We start from the raw sequence: 18,299 nt of genomic DNA, 5'->3' as shown, positions 1-18,299 counted from the left end.
CTTGCAGGGAAGTGTGTAGGACTGCAGCTCTGCCTCCTGGTCTTAACTCTGGGTTGTCATGGTTTCAGTCTACTAATAAACTAAGCCATATTTTCTAAATATGAGAGCAGCTCCATCCAAAGTGGGATGTATGCTGTCTCTCCTAATCAGACCAGGTCTTTCCCAGAAAGTCTGCCAATTATCTATAAAGCCCACATCATTGTCTCTGCATGTACACACTGACTCATTTATTTTAGTGACCTTTAATTGGTATAATCAGGAGTCATTATCACTGACATATATGATAACTGTATCAGCAACATATTTATGCTCATCCTCAGCTAGCAGTTTTAGATTGTATTCTATGTTGCCTGCTCTGGCCTCAGGGGTACTTTGACTATGTCCACCAATGTGGCAAAATTCACATATCTCACATTGGAGCTGCCAATAATCAGTTGGTTTCAGAGTTGGTTTCTCAGCAGGTATAAGAACTATTAAATAAATAAGATTCTTTATTGTCATTGTACAAAAAATACAACAAAATGCAGGTGCATTCATGGACCAGGCTCAAATATAAAAAAATAAATACAATAAAAAAAATGCATCTATTCATTCACTCATACTCTGCTCTGCACAGCAAAACATGTGCCAGTTTGTTGCTGAGTGGAGAGAACCTGTTAAAAACGTGAATTGATTGGTGGTGAACAGAGGACTTCTGATCAGGGCTATGCTTCCTTCAGACAGTCAACCAGCCACTCTAACCTCCAGGCTGCTAGGGAACTACTGGGGGAGTATGGCCATAACTAGGTTGGCCTGCACTGACTTCTGGGGGCAGGCTAGCTACAGTAACTAGCAATTGGATTTCAATGGTGTGGAGCTATGGTTCCAATCCACACAGCTTCAACTCCAACACTGCAAATGAATTACATTTATGACTTTTACTATTATCACTAAATGAGGCAGAGGAATAGCTAAACATATGACACACCGAATAAGAGAGAGCAGGAAAGCAAGAGGGAGAGAGAAGCTGTTGCGAGCTGCTAAGCTAAACTGCTATGCTGAAAAGCAGCTAGCAGATCTGAATAGTATGTAACGAACTGTGGCATTAATGAGAAAGTTGCTTATTCCACAGTTGGGAAGGAGAGAAAGAGAGAGTTAAGTGTGCTTTCGCAGAAATAGTGAAAATTTAAATGCACAGTGGGTAAATGTCAGCTGTAATGAAGAATATACCAAAATTAACTGAGATGAGAGCAGCAAAAATGCTATCATCTTTCATTTAATTTAAGGAGACCCAACATTCCCACAATGGCAAAACAACCTTACCATTTCTTAATCAAAACAGCACACTACCATCAGGGTTTCCCAAAGCACTTTACAGCGTCTTCAAAAAAAATTAAAAAATAATAATATATATACATGAGTGATATCCGCCGTGTTACTCTGTCCTGTTTTCTCCCTTTCATTCCAAACCGTGATCAACACCAGTCTCCCTTCTCTGCAGAACGCAGTTTTTGGGAAAAAAAACAAAAAAACATGTTGTGGATTGGAAAATAATCGTTTTTAACATCTTTTAATAGGCCAATGTGATATGCCGCCGAGATGCATCCTAACAGCGGCAACAGTGAATGTCATCATTCTTTATCCGGGAAAAAAAAAAAGACGTAGCATCTTGGATAGCAGACAATCAACCTGTCGCATCAAGGTAAGACAATTATTCATCTAAATTCTATAAATAGTAGAATAACCTGTCAACTGTTGCATTTAACGTTTAGACGTGGCTGCTAATTGTAAAGTTAAAGCAGGACATGCCAAAGATTTCTATGATGCTACCCAAGATGTAGTTATTTTACATAGAGCAATGTCATTATGAAAAAAAAAGTCTTTTTCAGTGAAATAATTTGGCATCAAAACACTCCTGTCCAAGAGCGTCTTATTTAAAGATATGACCTGTATTTATCGCTGACTGTCTGCAGGAAGCGCCGGGAGGTCTGCAGGCCCAGCTGCCTGGCAGCCTGTAGCATAGACTGTGGAGACAGGAGGCTGAGGGGGGTAACAGGGAAGGGCTGGGGCTGGGCCTGAGGGCCGGTGGTCTGGGCAGAAAGAGAAGCACTGGAGTACTGGTGGAGAGGACCGTCTGAACCTTGACTACAGCCAATGAGGAGAGAAGGAGGAGAAGGGAGGATAACAAAGACAAGAGAAAGAACAAATGAGTGATGTAAGAAATGCATAGCAGGGATAGCTGCTTACTGCCAGGAACAGAGGATGTCTGAAGGAGAGAGGTGAGGGACAGAGGGAGAAAGGGCAAATATTACTATGTGGGAAGTACAGTATGAGCTAATGGAATACAGGACAACAGTCCTGTAAAAGCCACAGTTCTGTTGACCAGCTTCTGTAACTGCTAAAGATTTCAAAATTCATTTTAGGTTAGGTTAGGTACGTTTTATTTTTCCGATCATTCACAACATAAATTTCAATGAATGATTTCTTGAACAAATGTTCATGCAAACAAAACAAAATAAACAATAACAAAGATAAGAGAAAAACTGATAGGATACATAAACAAAACACTTAATATATCATCATTCTTTCCTCATTCCTATATGATTCTCTTTCAAATTAATTAATCTCCCTTTCATTCGCTTATTTTGTCTACACCTTTTAAAACATGAATTACATTTCTTCAAAACAAAACTTAAATCAGTAGTAGTGACCTTTCTAAACATGACAAAGTAAAATAAATTAACAATTTAAGTTCTCATAACAAACTAAAAGCATAAATATCCAGATGCTTGATTTCAACAATTCACAAATCCCCATATTCACTTCTTACATAACTTTCTAATGTTTTGGTTTTAAATAATTTCTTAAATGAAAACATATTTTTACATTCTTTCAATTCAATGTCACAATCATTCCATAACTTCACTCCATACACTGACACACATCTACTTTTCATATTAGTTCTTGACCATTTCCTTTCAAAAATGAAATTTCCCCTCAGTGGATAAGTGCTTGTCCTCTTTGTGAATAACACTTGGATACAGTCTGGAAGTGTTTTACAATGTGCTCTATACATTAACTGTAGTGTTTTAAAGTTAACCAAATCCATAAACTTCAAATTTTGAGAGTGCACAAATAACATATTGGTGGGATGTGTATATTCAACCTTGTTAACCAGTCTTATAGCTTTTTTTTGCAACAAAAAAATGCAATTTGTATTAGTTTTGTAAGTATTTCCCCATATCTCTATACAGTATGTAATGAATGCAAAGAATGAGTGAGTAATACAAAATAAATAATGATTTATGGTCCAAAATGTCCTTAGTTTTATAGAGTATTGCAATAGACTTTTACATATGGACTTTTACAGTGTTTAAGTGTAACATGGGTACTCTACTGATTTTTACATGAACATCAGTTAACTTGTTATGAGAAGTACTATTCGACCAGTGAAGACCAGACCAGTGTGGCTCTGGTTTAAGCAGTTATCCCTTAATAATGTTATTATTCATCCATCAATGTTATCGCAAACTCTGCAGTTCACATTTTTAACAAGTACTGGGGACATGGCATTAGAAAGATGAGGGCATTCACTAGGAAGGGAGGGCCTACTGCACATTATATCATTTGTAACATTTCCTGTTTTGTCTCTTAACTTGCAATTGCTATTGATGGCTTTAGTAAGTATTAAGTACAAGTCAAAAATCTTGGCCCTGATTGTTCACAAACCCTCAAAGTTGTGAACATGTCTACATTTTTTTAGGAGGTCTTGTAACCTGACATCACCACATTCACCAGTTTTAAAAGATCATACTTGGTGCAAAGTTTTGTTCGCTATTAACTACCTCACAACTAGCTCAAGTACTTAAAGCGATTCTTACCTTTCTTGCATTTCACACAGCACTTTGAAAAAACTTGAACAGTAACAACCCCTCCTCTCTCCTATGTCCCACCCCGCACTCCCTTCCCCTCCACCACATCATTTCGGATCGAATGATATGATTGGTCAGAGTTTTCACCGAATATTATGAAAATGGAATAATGATTAGTTTCTATGCCTGGTGGATCTCTCTAACATTTTAGAGTGCCATTACCTTAGCATTTTAACCTAAACAAAAACATTTGTAAAAATGTAACAAAGGAAAGGGTAGCTTTAATGTTGTAGCTCCATGTTTCGATGATGAAATATTGCAAGAGCTATGATGCTTGAATTATCAGTACCTTTAGGTATCTGATTAAGTTATTGACATTATTTTTATTTATTACATAAGACTGATACACAAATATAAGTTCATGCTACTGAAACTGGACTGTGCATTGTAATAGTCCAGATCAATCCATTATCAATCTGTGTTTTGGATGAAGAAATAATGTATTAGCATTTAAATTATTAAAAGGCCAAACTTTGTCACTCAAATCTGTCATGATATCATACTGATGTAAATCTATTGTGTTTCATATGTATGTAAGGTTTGACTATGAAATTAAAGTTTAATCCCTGTGCTGTGTGTGGAAACTGACCTTATAAGCACACACACAAGCAGATACACACAAAAAATGACTTTTTAAAAATCTTTTTCTTTTTTTGAATGGTGCAATTTGCTGCATTCTAGCTGCTGCATTGTATCCCTGTTTAAGGCACCCTGCATGAAGAGTATAAAATAAACCATGTTACCTTCCTATTTATCTCCTTACTGAAGAAAAAACTGATAGGCCTACTTATTTTATTTAGCCAACTACTTTTTAGAAGAAAAATAACACAATAAACACAAATAAAATAACACAATCTGTACTTATTCTGGGACCAGAATGTACATGAGTCAGTATTCTTGTCACTTTCATATTACCATTATGAGACTGCACATGGTGTTTTAATCAGACTACACACTGACGACCACTACTCTTAGCAATACTCAGGTTCTTTGTTGCTTTCCGTCCTGGTTTTTTTTCACTTGTGCATAATTGCTTTTAATAAAACATATTACTTCAAAAAAAAAAAATTCAGAACAGGATTATAATTTATTTATCTTTTAATATAACTACATACTGTTTTTAGAGCAACAACAGTAATGTTTAACACAGCAAAGTCACTATATATACTCAACAATATCTCACTGGAAACAAATCTAAAATAACAATAAAAACATACTATTCCTGACATAAAAACACTGATTGAAGTTCAGCAAGAATGAAGAAAAAAGGACACCAGTCATATTCAGTAATTGCTCCTGTCCTTTGTCTTCCCCCCTCTGTGCTCATGTCACTGCTACAGGTACCCCTGATAGAGGGAGGGACTGTTCGCCAGCAGCTGCACTTACAAGAATTTGCCACATTTTAAGATACATGACAAACTAAGCTGAACAGTTTGAATACACAACCAGTTTTCATTTTAGCTTCTTCTTGACTGCAGACAGAGCAGATTGAAATATGGTGGTTCTACATGATTATGCTTATGTTTGTCTGTGTGAAGGAGCTCAGCCCCCATCACAGAGACGCTGCAGCGTGAGAACAAATGACACAAAAACGTTAACAGCACAACTACAAGAACCAGTAATGTCAGAATTTATCAAATATATGGGGTTTAATAATGTAGCCCTGGGGCAATTTAATACATTTAAGCAAAACAATTAATCAACAGATTAATCAATAAAACGAAAACGTCAGCATTTTTTGATTTAATGACTAAATAATTACCTTTGCAAGACGAATATGAGGTATACTGTGAACTTTCTATGCCGTCTTTCAGAGGCTAACATTAGTGGAGTGGAGCAGCAAACTCCAGCAGTAATGAATAAGAAGAATGAATAAGTCAAATCTGACTCCATGCATGAATTATTTAATTAATTACTAGATGCATTAATTAATGCATGCAGTTAAATTCTTAAAATAAAAATGCTTCCGGGCATTTATCATAATTTCCAGTTATGTTTCATAATGTATTTCAGAGGACTAAACACACATACACACAGTATACTGGGAAAGAGACTGATAATAGTGCCCCCTTTTCTAGTCATTCAATCAACAATTGATTCTAAATCCTATCAGCACCCAGGTATCCTTACAGTATTGAACTAGGAGATATTTATATTGTCCAAGGCCTATAAAATAAACACTGTCATTTGTCACAACCTTAATTTTTCATCTTTTTGTTCTATCTTAGTATAAAATGTGTTTGGTTTATCAAATCTTTTTTTTTTTTTTTTTTAAATTTAAGTGCACAACACAAACTGTGTTTGCCACACTACGCATGTTGTCCAGCCATTGCCACCTTTGTCTCAAGAAATCCAGTGAAAACCCTGGTGTGTGAATGATTAGAAACTCCTCCTGATGAGCAGATTGGAACCTTGCATGGCAGCCTCTGTCACTGGTGTATGAATGTACGTGTACATGGGTGAATGTGGCTTGTAGTGTAAAAGCACTGTGAGTGGTCGTAAGACTAGGAAGACACTTTATCAGTGCCCATTTATGCTGGCAACCCGTGTAAATAATATTCAGTTTTCATTTGGGCGTGTACAGGTTTGTCACCAACAAATCTGCAAAAACTAGTGAAGCACTTGGTGCATTTAATTTCTTTTGAGCTGCATTTCTTGTATGAAAGGTGCTATACAAATACAAATTAAGTTCTACCACTGATATAAACTACATGGGTAATTTCACATTACTTACAAGCTGGATGGGTATCTGGGCAATGCAAGCGCCTGTTTCAGCTGGGTCGGTGTGCCAGTTGGTGTCCTGCCAAAGCTTTGGTCACTGTGAGATCTCCGTATGGGACTCTGTCATACAGGAAAAAATATCAGACAGGAGCTTTTTTTTTTTTTTCTTTTTTTTTTTTACAGCTGTGACAAAACTGTGTAGGGATTTGAAAGAAGTGACATCTGCTCTTTGTTACTGACGATAGAAACAGAAAATAAGGTTACAGAATCTAGTTTGACAGCAGGTTCCTGTGGATCAGGGTTGTGGACCCCCTAGTTATGGACACAGGCTTCCATGGACTATGGCTGCAGGGACCTCCATTGTCCTAGTTGACATCCATGCCTGCTATTATTATGTTATAATCATCATTGTTATTATCATTATTGTTGTTGCTGTGCATCGCTGTGTCTCTTGCCTCTCCCCTTCTCTTTCTCTCTCAACACAGCCAGTCAATGCAGATTGCCGCCCAAGTAGAGCATGGTTTTGCCTAATGTTTCTTCCCCTTAAAGGAAAGTTTTTCCTTGCCACTGTCACCAAGTGCTGCTTATGGGGGAATGTTGGGTCTCTGTAAAATAAAGACATGCTTTTTGTGAAAAATGCCCTGAGATCATTTCTGTTGGGATTTGATTTCATATGATTTCAGTATAATATAAAAGAGACTTAGCCATCATTACATACTTTAGGAAAATGTCACAGCAGTAGTGTTCAAAATTTTTCTTTAAAAAGCCCGATAATTGTGATGGCGTTGATAAATGAGTAATAATAAATTAAATACAGTATTTTTACGACCCTGTCCATCGAAATAATGGACAATGTGATTTTATTTTCAATGTTGTTTGTCACTGTGCCTCCCTCTCCTCTCTCCCTCTCCTCTTTCTCTCTCCTTCTCCCTCTTTCCCTCTCTTTCCTTCAACCCTAACCAGTCAAGGCAGATGACTGCCTACCTACTGTGGTGTAAAATTGAGAGAGAGATGTATGTGATTCTGCACTTACTGATTGCATAAGCACTTTTGATTTGATAAATATAAACTAAAATGTATGTGATTAAATATACCATACTTTTATTATTATTTAAAAAAAGAATGCAGTCAGAAAAGCAATGGGACAGTATTGAAATTGAAATGGCCTGTAGTGGACGCTGTTTGAAGCAACTGAACAGTAGCTAAAGTGATCAGTGGGACACTGAACTACTAACTAAAACTAAACTAAACTAAACTAAGTACTGAAAACTGATCACGAATGAAGAATTTCATGCCAAGAATAAGTTGGGTGAAGCAGCAACCAAAACAAAGAAGTTGTACCACCATATCGATGGGTGCCAAGAAAATGAGGTAATGTTGTTTTGAAAGAAAGCTGATGATGAAATTCACTCGGTTGTGGGGGGGTTAATACTTTCTCACGAAGGTCAGCAATGTTAGAAGTATAAAAAAGACATACCTCATCTTAGATCATTTTGTCATTTCTGCAACAACGTATTTAACTTTAATTTGACACAACATTACAACCAAGTTTCTTCCTGTTAAAGGGGAGCTTTTCCTTGCCACTATTGCCTAGTGCTGCTCATGTGGGAATTTTGGGTCTATTTAAATTAAATTATAGAATATGGTCTGGACCTGTGTTAATTTTTACAGCAAATTTTGATTTAGTTTTAGTCATAGTCTTTTATTTATTTATTTATTTTTATTTTATTTTTGCAAAAACATTCACCAAAAAAGACAGATAATGACAGATAATACACAGGTATTATCTGTCATTATCTGTCTTTTTTGGTGAATGTTTTTGAAAACCCAAAATGGGCTTATTTAAAAATAACACAATATTACAGAAGATAATATGACTACATAGAACAAACCAAATTTATTTCAACATACAGTGGGGCAAAAAAGCATTTAGTCAGCCACCAATTGTGCAAGTTCTCCCACTTAAAAAGATGAGAGAGGCCTGTAATTTTCATCATAGGTATACCGCAACTATGAGAGACAAAATGAGAAAAAAAAATCCAGAAAATCACATTGTCTGATTTTTAAAGAATTTATTTGCAAATGATGGTGGAAAATAAGTATTTGGTCAATAACAAAAGTTCATCTCAATACTTTGTTATATACCCTTTGTTGGCAATGACAGAGGTCAAACGTTTTCTGTAAGTCTTCACAAGGTTTTCACACACTGTTGCTGGTATTTTGGCCCATTCCTCCATGCAGATCTCCTGTAGAGCAGTAATGTTTTGGGGCTGTCGCTGGGCAACACAGACCTTCAACTCCCTCCAAAGATGTTCTATGGGGTTGAGATCTGGAGACTGGCTAGGCCACTCCAGGACCTTGAAATGCTTCTTACGAAGCCAGTCCTTCATTGCCCGGGCGGTGTGTTTGGGATCATTGTCATGCTGAAAGACTCAGCCACGTTTCATCTTCAATGCCTTTGCTGATGGAAGGAGGTTTTCACTCAAAATCTCACGATACATGGCCCCATTCATTCTTTCCTTTACACGGATCAGTTGTCCTGGTCCCCTTGCAGAAAAACAGCCCCAAAGCATGATGTTTCCACCCCCTTAATTCACAGTAGGTATGGTGTTCTTTGGATGCAACGCGGCATTCTTTCTCCTCCAAACACGACAGTTGAGTTTTGACCAACAAGTTCTATTTTGGTTTCATCTGACCATATGACATTCTCCCAATCCTCTTCTGGATCATCCAAATGCTCTCTAGCAAACTTCAGACGGGCCTGGACATAAGGCTTAAGCAGGGGGACACGTCTGGCACTGCAGGATTTGAGTCCCTGGCGGCGTAGTGTGTTACTGATGGTAGCCTTTGTTACTTTGGTCCCAGCTCTCTGCAGGTCATTCATTAGGTCCCCCCGTGTGGTTCTGGGATTTTTGTTCACCGTTCTTGTGATCATTTTGACCCCACGGGGTGAGATCTTGCGTGGAGCCCCAGATCGAGGGAGATTATCAGTGGTTTTGTATGTCTTCCATTTTCTAATAATTGCTCCCACAGTGGATTTCTCCACACCAAGCTGCTTACCTATTGCAGATTCAGTCTTCCCAGCCTGGTGCAGGTCTACAATTTTGTTTCTGGTGTCCTTTGACAGCTCTTGGCCATAGTGGAGTTTGGAGTGTGACTGTTTGAGGTTGTGGACAGGTGACTATTATACTGATAACTAGTTCAAACAGGTGCCATTAATACAGGTAACGAGTGGAGGACAGAGGAGCCTCTTAAAGAAGATGTTACAGGTCTGTGAGAGCCAGAAATCTTGCTTGTTTGTAGGTGACCAAAAACTTATTTTACCGAGGAATTTACCAATTAATTCATTAAAAATCCTACAATGTCATTTCCTGGATTATTTCCCCCCATTCTGTCTCTCATAGTTGAAGTGTACCTATGATGAAAATTACAGGCATCTCTCATCTTTTAAGTGGGAGAACTTGCACAATTGGTAGCTGACTAAATACTTTTTTGCCCAACTGTATATATAATAACAAGAAAAACTAGAAAAACTGCAAGCAGCGTCGAACGGGCCCTCGCACCTCCCATTTCGACCGCCAACTGTAACACGCCGCTGTGTGTGACCGTCCTGCAGTCGCAGGATGGTCACAGTAGGCATGTAAAGGTCTTTGCTCCTGCTCCTTTTATTGAATATTGTGTGATGGGGTTAATGTCTCCATTAGATGGCAAACTAAGAGCACAAATGAATCAGGATGAGTTGTTAATACAAATGAATGTGGATGACTTCTTGACATAATGGATGACTTTCTGTTGGAGTTAGGGTATGGCTCCAAGAGGCTTTTTTGTGCATCTGGACATAATACATAGGCCTTATCGATTTCCTTTCTCTATGTGAATGTGGAAGGCCGGACTTCAACTTTGAAATCTTCCAGGGGGCGCTGTGGAGCCATCTTGTCACTTAAAAGTCCCAAACTGTCTCAGTAGTCAATAGTCATGACTGTTGACATATGTGTACAATTTAGCGTGTTTAGGACTTTGTTCATATGTACAAAATGGATAATGGCATTAGGGGGCGCTACTGAGCTGTTGTGCCACACCCAGGGGCAGTTGTGGTCTAAAATGAAAGTGCTCCTGAGTGTGAACCTATGTGGGCTTTTTTGAGCGAAAATTTTGAAAAAATGTATTTGGGGGTTTACCAATGAGTGCTATGAGTCCTGTAAATTTCACGAAGATCAGAAAAGTTTGTGGTCACATGAACTGCTGTTAGGGGGCGCTATGGAGCCCCCTTGCCACACCCACGCCCAATGATGAGAAAATTGAAACGTCCTCACCAGGTGTGACATTTCACGCGTTGCATTTATAAACATCCTAAAAGTATGGAGGAGTTATAAGGAGTTGTTTGTTTATATAAACAAACGACTGCCACGCCCACCAGGTATAACGCAGGCGAATGCATAGCACAAGTTTTCATCGTCAAGGTCTGAAGATGATACAGATCGAATCTGAAGTCTCTGGAGTCAAAGCTGTAGGAGGAGTTTGTTAAAGTATTGTAAATGGTGCAATATGAAGAGAGCGTGTGTTCAGGGACAGAGGATTTAATGGCACATGATGACAACTGGCTCATCAGCCGCTTTAGGTTCCATAGCCGAGCCATGCCAGCCGTGTGGGACGGAATTATCCGCATGTCAGCCAGGTCTATATCAAATTCCCATACAATGCAGCTGAACAGGTCAACATTAAAGCGCAATTTGCAGCGAGAGCCGGTTTTCCTAATGTAATCGGAGCTATCGACTGCACACACATTGCTATAAAAGCGCCATCACATGATGAATTTGTATATGTCAACAGGAAACATTTGCATTCGATCAATGTACAGATCATATGTGATGCGCAAATGCAATTAACCAACATTGTGGCGAGGTGGCCTGGTTCAACGCACGATTCTGAGTAACAGCATGGTTGGGAACAGACAAGCTGGAACTGTGCGCGATGGGTAATATTAATCCCCGTGATGCGCATTGAGCATGTGCGCCCCCAAATACTATCCCGTCTTCACAGCATCGTTAATAGTCAGTGGTTACAGTTAGTGACTTGCTGGTTAAAATACAGCTTCAGATCTTTCTAACAAGCCCGATTGTCTCTGTGTGCAGAGTACTCATGTTAATAACCCTGTGCGTAAAGTGTGAAATGTCTTAATCAGCCTCACCTTTTCCCCTGCGCACTTCTGCATTAATTTGCAACAATAATGTGTGATCCTTGGGGGTAATCAGAGTCACCCACATGTGCTCCTACGACCCCTGAGAGAGTAGTGTCACCCACGATTGCGGCGACTCTCTGTTCAAACGGGGTGGGCCCCTCTTCTCTGTACCCCCGCCTGTTTTGGCCACACTTTGGCGGTGGGCAGCCGTCCTCCGCTTCACATCCACCTTGATGTCGGACCACTTCTTTTTCAATTCAGCGTGTGTGCTATTCTGACCCCACAGCATTGACAGCCTCACACACACTCTCCCACTCACTCCTCTTGCGTTTATTGTTTATGCCGGAGGACAGTGTGCCAAAGAGTACATTTTTGCGCGCCTCCACTTCAGTGAGTAGCGTCTCTAATTCGCTTTCTGTGAAGTTCTTCTTTTTTCCCCGTCTTACCCATTCTTTTGTTTTAATTTTCTGATCGTGCAGAGAGGGGAATCTCAGGTGGAGGGCAATTTAAATATGATTTGCGTATTTAAATGGGGGCGTGGACAGGGAGGGGTCGGGTGTGCACTCAATCAATTCCACGTTGATTAGGATGTACAAAGGAAATGTGCTTGGATTCATTCATACGCACAGATTCATACATCTGGATTTTTTTGTGCATACAACGTTTTCTGGGTTTGAGCGTACGCCATGTTTCAGTAGGAAATCCACGCACGTCTTTGTACATGAGGCCCCTGCTCTATTTGAAAAGTGCCTTGGGATAACTTTTGTTTTGATTTGGCACTATATAAATAAAGACTGGTTGATAAAGATAAAGATTAAATGAGAAAGTGGATGTAAGTTATATTCAAAATGTATTTTACCAAAAACTAAGTTGGAAAAAGGGGGTTCATCTCATAATCAGGGTTGCCTTATATTCGCATCAATAGGGTAAGAACCAATTATTTTAGAACATTTGAGGTTTAAATTATTTTTTATGGCAGTTACCATAATGGTTTTAATGGCTTTGCTAATTTGTGCGATAAAGAAAAAATTAATACTGTGGTAGTTTTACCTGCAGTATTTCTCTGTAGAAGACCTCTCCAGACAGACTTTCAAAGCATGGCTCCAAACCCTTAGGGCCGCAGATAGTCGGCTTGGATGGGGTGAACAGAGGTCTGGGGTTCATATCCGGGGCTTCTGTGGGTGATATATTTAAAAAGAAGTTTAAGAAAGAAGACAGAATGAGACTTTGAATCATGGACGATGTATGCTCAGGTTTCAAAAATGCACAACTATTACAAGGATTGGATTTTAACACTATTTTGACAACATACATGGCAAACAAAATTAGGAAATCAAGTTCAATTTTGTTTTGTAAAGTAGAGACAACGAATTAGCAGAAATCTGGCTTTCATGGTGGAACCTGAAAAAAAAAACCCAGTTGTAAAACTCTGGATCATCATAAATTTGAAGAGTTTTGTCAGAAAAAGAGAGTGAAAAAAGAGAGTGAATACAAAGAGCAGCAGTTACCCTTGGTTATTGAGCCATATGACAACACAGAGCTTAAAACGTCTCTATAAATAAACCTTGGTTGCAGAATTTACGCAAGTTGGATAAACAATCCCACAGCATTTCAAAATGTCACATTCTTCAGAAAACAAAATGAAAATATGTACAATAATGGGTGAGTAAATCACTGAAAAATCAGTGTGCTTTTACACTACAAGCCACATTCACCCATTTACACGTACATTCATATACCAATGACAGGCTGCCATGCAAGGTTCCAATCTACTCATCAGGGGTAGTTTCTCATCCACACGCCAGGGTTAATCTCTGGATTTTTGAGACAAAGGTGGCAATGGCTGGAGAACATGCGTAGTGTGGCAAACACAGTTTATGCACACATGCTGAGTGTTGTGAACTTAATTAAAACATTTAAAAAAATATTTGATAGACAAAAGCGTCTCTAGCGATTAAAATTGTATACTATAAAAACCCATCTGTAGGAGTTCAACATTATCTGAACATTACCAAACTTTAAAAGGAAGTTATTTTACCTCAGAAGCTCCAACAGTCTCCATGCATTGTTCAGATTTGGAACACAGGTTGAGAAACACTAAACACCAACCTGTATACGTCAGCCTATCAGGAACCTGCATGGTGTAAGCAGGTGGAGGCTCAATGGGCTGCTCTCCATCCTCCGCCAGCCACTGCTGTCCTCTGCCAACACTCAGATGCTCTGGCACACACATATTTTTGTTAACGGCCTCCATGAAGGCTGAATCGCAGCCAGGGCCCTGGGACATCTCCCTTTGGTGCAAAGTAAATGACATCATCATGTGAACATACCTTTACAAAGTAACATTTCTAGTTTAAGCATCTTGGTGAGAAGTCTTGCGAATCTTCTACATTATAAAGAATTCTTCTCAGTTATGTATTTATCTTGTGTTTATCATGTGCTTTTAATAACATTGTAGTGCAAAAACATTTCAACTGCACCTGCAGAAGCAAATGTAAATTCTTCTCTCTTGTACATTCATTACAAGAGGCTCAATACTTATTTTTCTTTGACTTTTATAAATAAATGGATTGTATATATTCCATGCAGTCCAGCATTGTCATACACTTCAGAATATCAGTCAGATTCTATACAGTTGCTTGATTTTTTAAGACTGTGGCATTTACATTAGTTAAAAGATTAAAAATAAAAATAAAAACAATGATATATGAGTTTTAACAATTAATCGTTTTCTTTCCCGGATAATACACACATAGCGTAACTGACGAAAGAAACATTTAATGGGCACAAGCGTTTTGGACGCTACAAAACCTTGCAATTTCTTATGCAACAGTAAAATATTACTCATGATTCCCAGTTAAAGATGACAACTGGCCTTGTTTCACCGCTCCTTTCATCGGCTGATGATAAAGTTACACATTCCAACTTAAGTTAGCACGACAGAGCGAGTCTGTATCCCTTAAACTCTACCGTCCCATTCAATGTCAAAACGTACATAGCATTGTTTAGAAGGCACTTGCTGTAACACCATCTAGCTGAGAAGCTAACTAGTTAGCTAGCAACAGGTTGCTGATAGTAGCGAACAAGAGGTCAGATTTCATAACTGACGATAGGACACAATATTGTGGCAAGAAACAGCAGGTATATTATCTTTAAAAGTAAAGTAAGAGGTAAAGTAACTATAAACTACTACAAACCTGAGTTAAAGAGCACAAAGTGAGTTTGTCACTGTCAAAATAGTGTTTTGCTAAACGTGCTATAAGGTCAGTACTTCCGGTCTCAATTTTTCAGAATATAAGAGAATACATTTTATATATATATATATATATATATATATATATACATATGTGTGTGTGTGTGTGTGTGTGTGTGTGTGTGTGTATAGATAGATAGATAGATAGATAGATAGATAGATAGATAGATAGATAGATAGATAGATAGATAGATAGATAGATAGATAGATAGATAGATGGGTCAAAGACGAGACGTGTAAATTTAGTGTTCATTTAAAGTAAAAAGATAAATATGTATAAATATAATATTAAAACACTCTTACCCTTCTTTTTACTCAGAAGAATGTGCGTCAAAGAATTAAATTAAGGGAGTTATTGAGCTCTTAAGTGTAAAAATGTCATTCAGTGTAACTGTCCGGAGTTAAATTCTAATGACAATTTTTTTTTTTTATGTAGAAAATCATCCTAATATATAAATTGACACCCATGGCATGATTATGTAAGTGGTTGCAACAATATATAGAATAATGGGCAACTTATTTTATATTTATAATATTTAAAAACATGAATAACTTCTGTCCCAAAATGGGGGGGGGTCATCAATGTCATTCAGTGTAACAATGGGTAAACAGCATAGACCAGTGGTTTTCAACCTATAGGCGGTATGGCAGGTGGGCCGCGAAATCCTTTTCTAAAAATCTAAAATATCATAGTTGTGTGCGACTGTGTCCCCAAAAATTTAAAAAAAGTTATTTCCTGAATTTTATGTATTGTTGAGTATGTCTTAAGAAGTATCTTTCAAAGCAAAGGGGGATGGTTGTGATTGGCTGCTGACTACAATCAGCTGCGGTTCGGACCGGTCGTTGTTATAGTGATGATAAAGCAAAGCTAGTTACCTAGCTAGCTTAAAAAAAACAGCAGCAAAATGGATCGCTGGTTAGCAACAGGGCGACTTAAAAGAAGCGAGAGTAGTATTACAGATACAGAATCTACAAGTGATCATCCTGTTGCCAAACAAAAAAGAAAGGTCCGGCGAAAGTACAGCGATGAGTATCTGGGGTTGGGGTTTCATTGGACTGGCTCCGAGGTTAAACCACTACCGCTGTGTCTGGTGTGCTTGGAGACACTGTCAAATGAGGCTCTGAAGCCGTGTAAACTACGCCGTCATCTCGAAACAAAACATGGAGAGTATGTCACCAAGCCTCTTCAGTTCTTTGAGAACAAGCTGAAGGAATATCAGAGCAAGAAAAAAGTAATGGAAGGTCGGGCTATGGGCAATGACAACGCAATTGCAGTGGAAACATCGTACCTGCTGTCCGAGCTAATCGCTAAGACCGGAAAACCACACACTGATGGCGAGACTTTTCTTCTTCCAGGTACTAAAATTATAGTGGAGAAGATGTTGGGAGAGAAGGCATTACAGCCTATTAAACTCATTTCACTGAATTGATGACATGGCAGACAATGTGCTAGATCAGCTGATACAGGACGTGAAAGCGAGCCGTTTCTATGCCATCCAACTGGACGAATCGACTGACATTGCCAACGTAGCGAACCTGCTTGCCTACATCCGATACGAAAAAAATTCAGAGATAATGTATGTGGCTGAGCACTGATGGAGCGCGTGCGATGCTGGGCCAGCACAGCGGAGTAGTCAGTCGAGTGAAAGCGGTGGCCCCTCTCGCCAGCTCTGTCCACTGCAGCATACACCGCGAAGCCCTGGCTGCAAAGAAAATGCCACTGGAGCTAAAGACTGTTTTAGACCAAGCAGTGAAAGCCGTGAACTTCATCAAGAGCCGTCCACTGCAATCACGTTTATTTGGCGTGCTCTGTGGAGAGATGGGCAGCGATCACAAGCAGCTGTTGTTAGACACTGAAGTGCGGTGGCTGTCCAGGGGCAAGGTGCTGACGCGCCTGTTCGAGCTTCGAGATGAAGTGCGCCTGTTTTCCTCAACTCAAAGTTTGAACTTGCACACTGCTTCAATGATTTTGAGTGGCTGGCTAAATTGGCTTATCTCGCCGACATTTTCAGCCACTTGAATAGTTTGAATCTAGCTCTTCAGGGGTCAGCTGTCAGCGTGTTCAAGGTCCAGCACAAAGTGGAGGCAACCATAAGAAAACTCGCGCAGTGGAAGAAGCGAGTCGACCAGGGGAATTATGACTCCTTTGAAAACATTTCAGATTTTCTGACAAAGGAGGAGACACGGCTTCCCAACACCGTGACAAATGCAGTGAAAGAGCACCTGGAGGGTTTGAAAACACAACTGCGCGAATACTTCCCTGCCCTCGACCGGCAGTGCAGTTGGATCGAAAATCCGTTCGAAGTTCAGGACGAGGCCCTTGCTGTCCTGAGCGCAAAAGAGCAAGACGGACTGTTGGATCTCTCCTGCGACACCGCATTGAAGCTGGTGTTCTTGCACAAGCATCTGATAAACTTTTGGCTGCATGTTGCCTCTGAGTACCCAGACCTGGCCGACAAAGCTGTGCGATACCTGATGCCCTTTCCAACGACGTACCTGTGTGAGAGCGGGTTCTCTGCATTAGTGGCCGTGAAAACCAAGTACAGAAACAAACTGAATGTTGAGCCAGATCTTCGACTTCGACTTTCATCCATTGAGCCAGACATTAAGTATCTTGTTGGCACCATGCAACACCAGCCTTCACATTAGGTGCAATGTTTTGCTTTGCAATCATTTTCTCGGCAGATTATTGTTTATTAATACATAAATCGGTTGGCATAGTAGGCCTAATACAAAGTAGTTATTTGCTAAATATTTCTGAATATTGAGTTCCCTGCATAGGCCTACTTCATATTAAGTTCAGTCCTTCTAGCCTACCTGAATGTTGACTTTTTCCACATTACAATAACATGCAATGTTAAGATTTCCCAATAACTTGAGATTAATACAAAAGTGATTTGTAGGACTAATATTGTTGAATACACAAGTGATCTTCCTACTCCATATGTTCAGTCCTAAGCCTAAATGTTGAAAATGTTTATTTTATATTTTTCAAATCAAAGTGATTAAAAACATTTTTTTTGTTTTAATTACCCTGTGAAGAAGTTGGGAATACAAAGGTGATTTATAGGCCTAGGCTACTGTAGGCCTACACAAGTGAACTTCCTGCATAATTCATATTAAGCTCAATCTTAGGTCTAAATGTTGAATTTTCACATTAAAAATATACCTAATGCCATGTTATGATTTCCCTGTGAATATGCTGAGAATACAATTGAGAATATATTGTTAAATA

General features: G+C 39.0%; 1 protein-coding gene and 1 pseudogene across 2 annotated transcripts in view; one reads left to right on the top strand and one right to left on the bottom strand.

Annotated features, from left to right (window-relative positions):
• Nucleotides 1-15,090, bottom strand: part of LOC133993740 (mitochondrial fission factor) — a 28,485-nt gene extending 13,395 nt beyond the window's left edge. The window contains exons 1-5 of one of the 2 annotated variants that reach the window (XM_062432783.1): nucleotides 15,009-15,090; nucleotides 13,921-14,102; nucleotides 12,862-12,986; nucleotides 6,646-6,752; nucleotides 1,927-2,124 (exon numbers count right to left, since the gene is read on the bottom strand). In XM_062432783.1, coding sequence (XP_062288767.1) covers nucleotides 1,927-2,124; nucleotides 6,646-6,752; nucleotides 12,862-12,986; nucleotides 13,921-14,098 — 608 coding nt within the window. In that variant the 5' untranslated portion in view covers nucleotides 14,099-14,102; nucleotides 15,009-15,090. Of the gene's footprint in view, nucleotides 1-1,926; nucleotides 2,125-6,645; nucleotides 6,753-12,861; nucleotides 12,987-13,540; nucleotides 13,626-13,920; nucleotides 14,103-15,008 lie in introns of those variants that run through there. The other variant, XM_062432784.1, reaches the window with a different exon arrangement.
• Nucleotides 15,091-15,969: 879 nt separating this feature from the next.
• On the top strand, nucleotides 15,970-17,713 carry LOC133994302 (zinc finger BED domain-containing protein 5-like; annotated as a pseudogene).
• The last annotated feature ends 586 nt before the right edge of the window (nucleotides 17,714-18,299 follow it).

The sequence above is a fragment of the Scomber scombrus genome, chromosome 14, assembly GCF_963691925.1.
Source record: "Scomber scombrus chromosome 14, fScoSco1.1, whole genome shotgun sequence".
In the NCBI taxonomy this organism is placed as follows: domain Eukaryota; kingdom Metazoa; phylum Chordata; class Actinopteri; order Scombriformes; family Scombridae; genus Scomber; species Scomber scombrus.
Note: the sequence above shows the minus strand (reverse complement) of the source record. Positions and strands in the feature narration are given on the sequence as shown.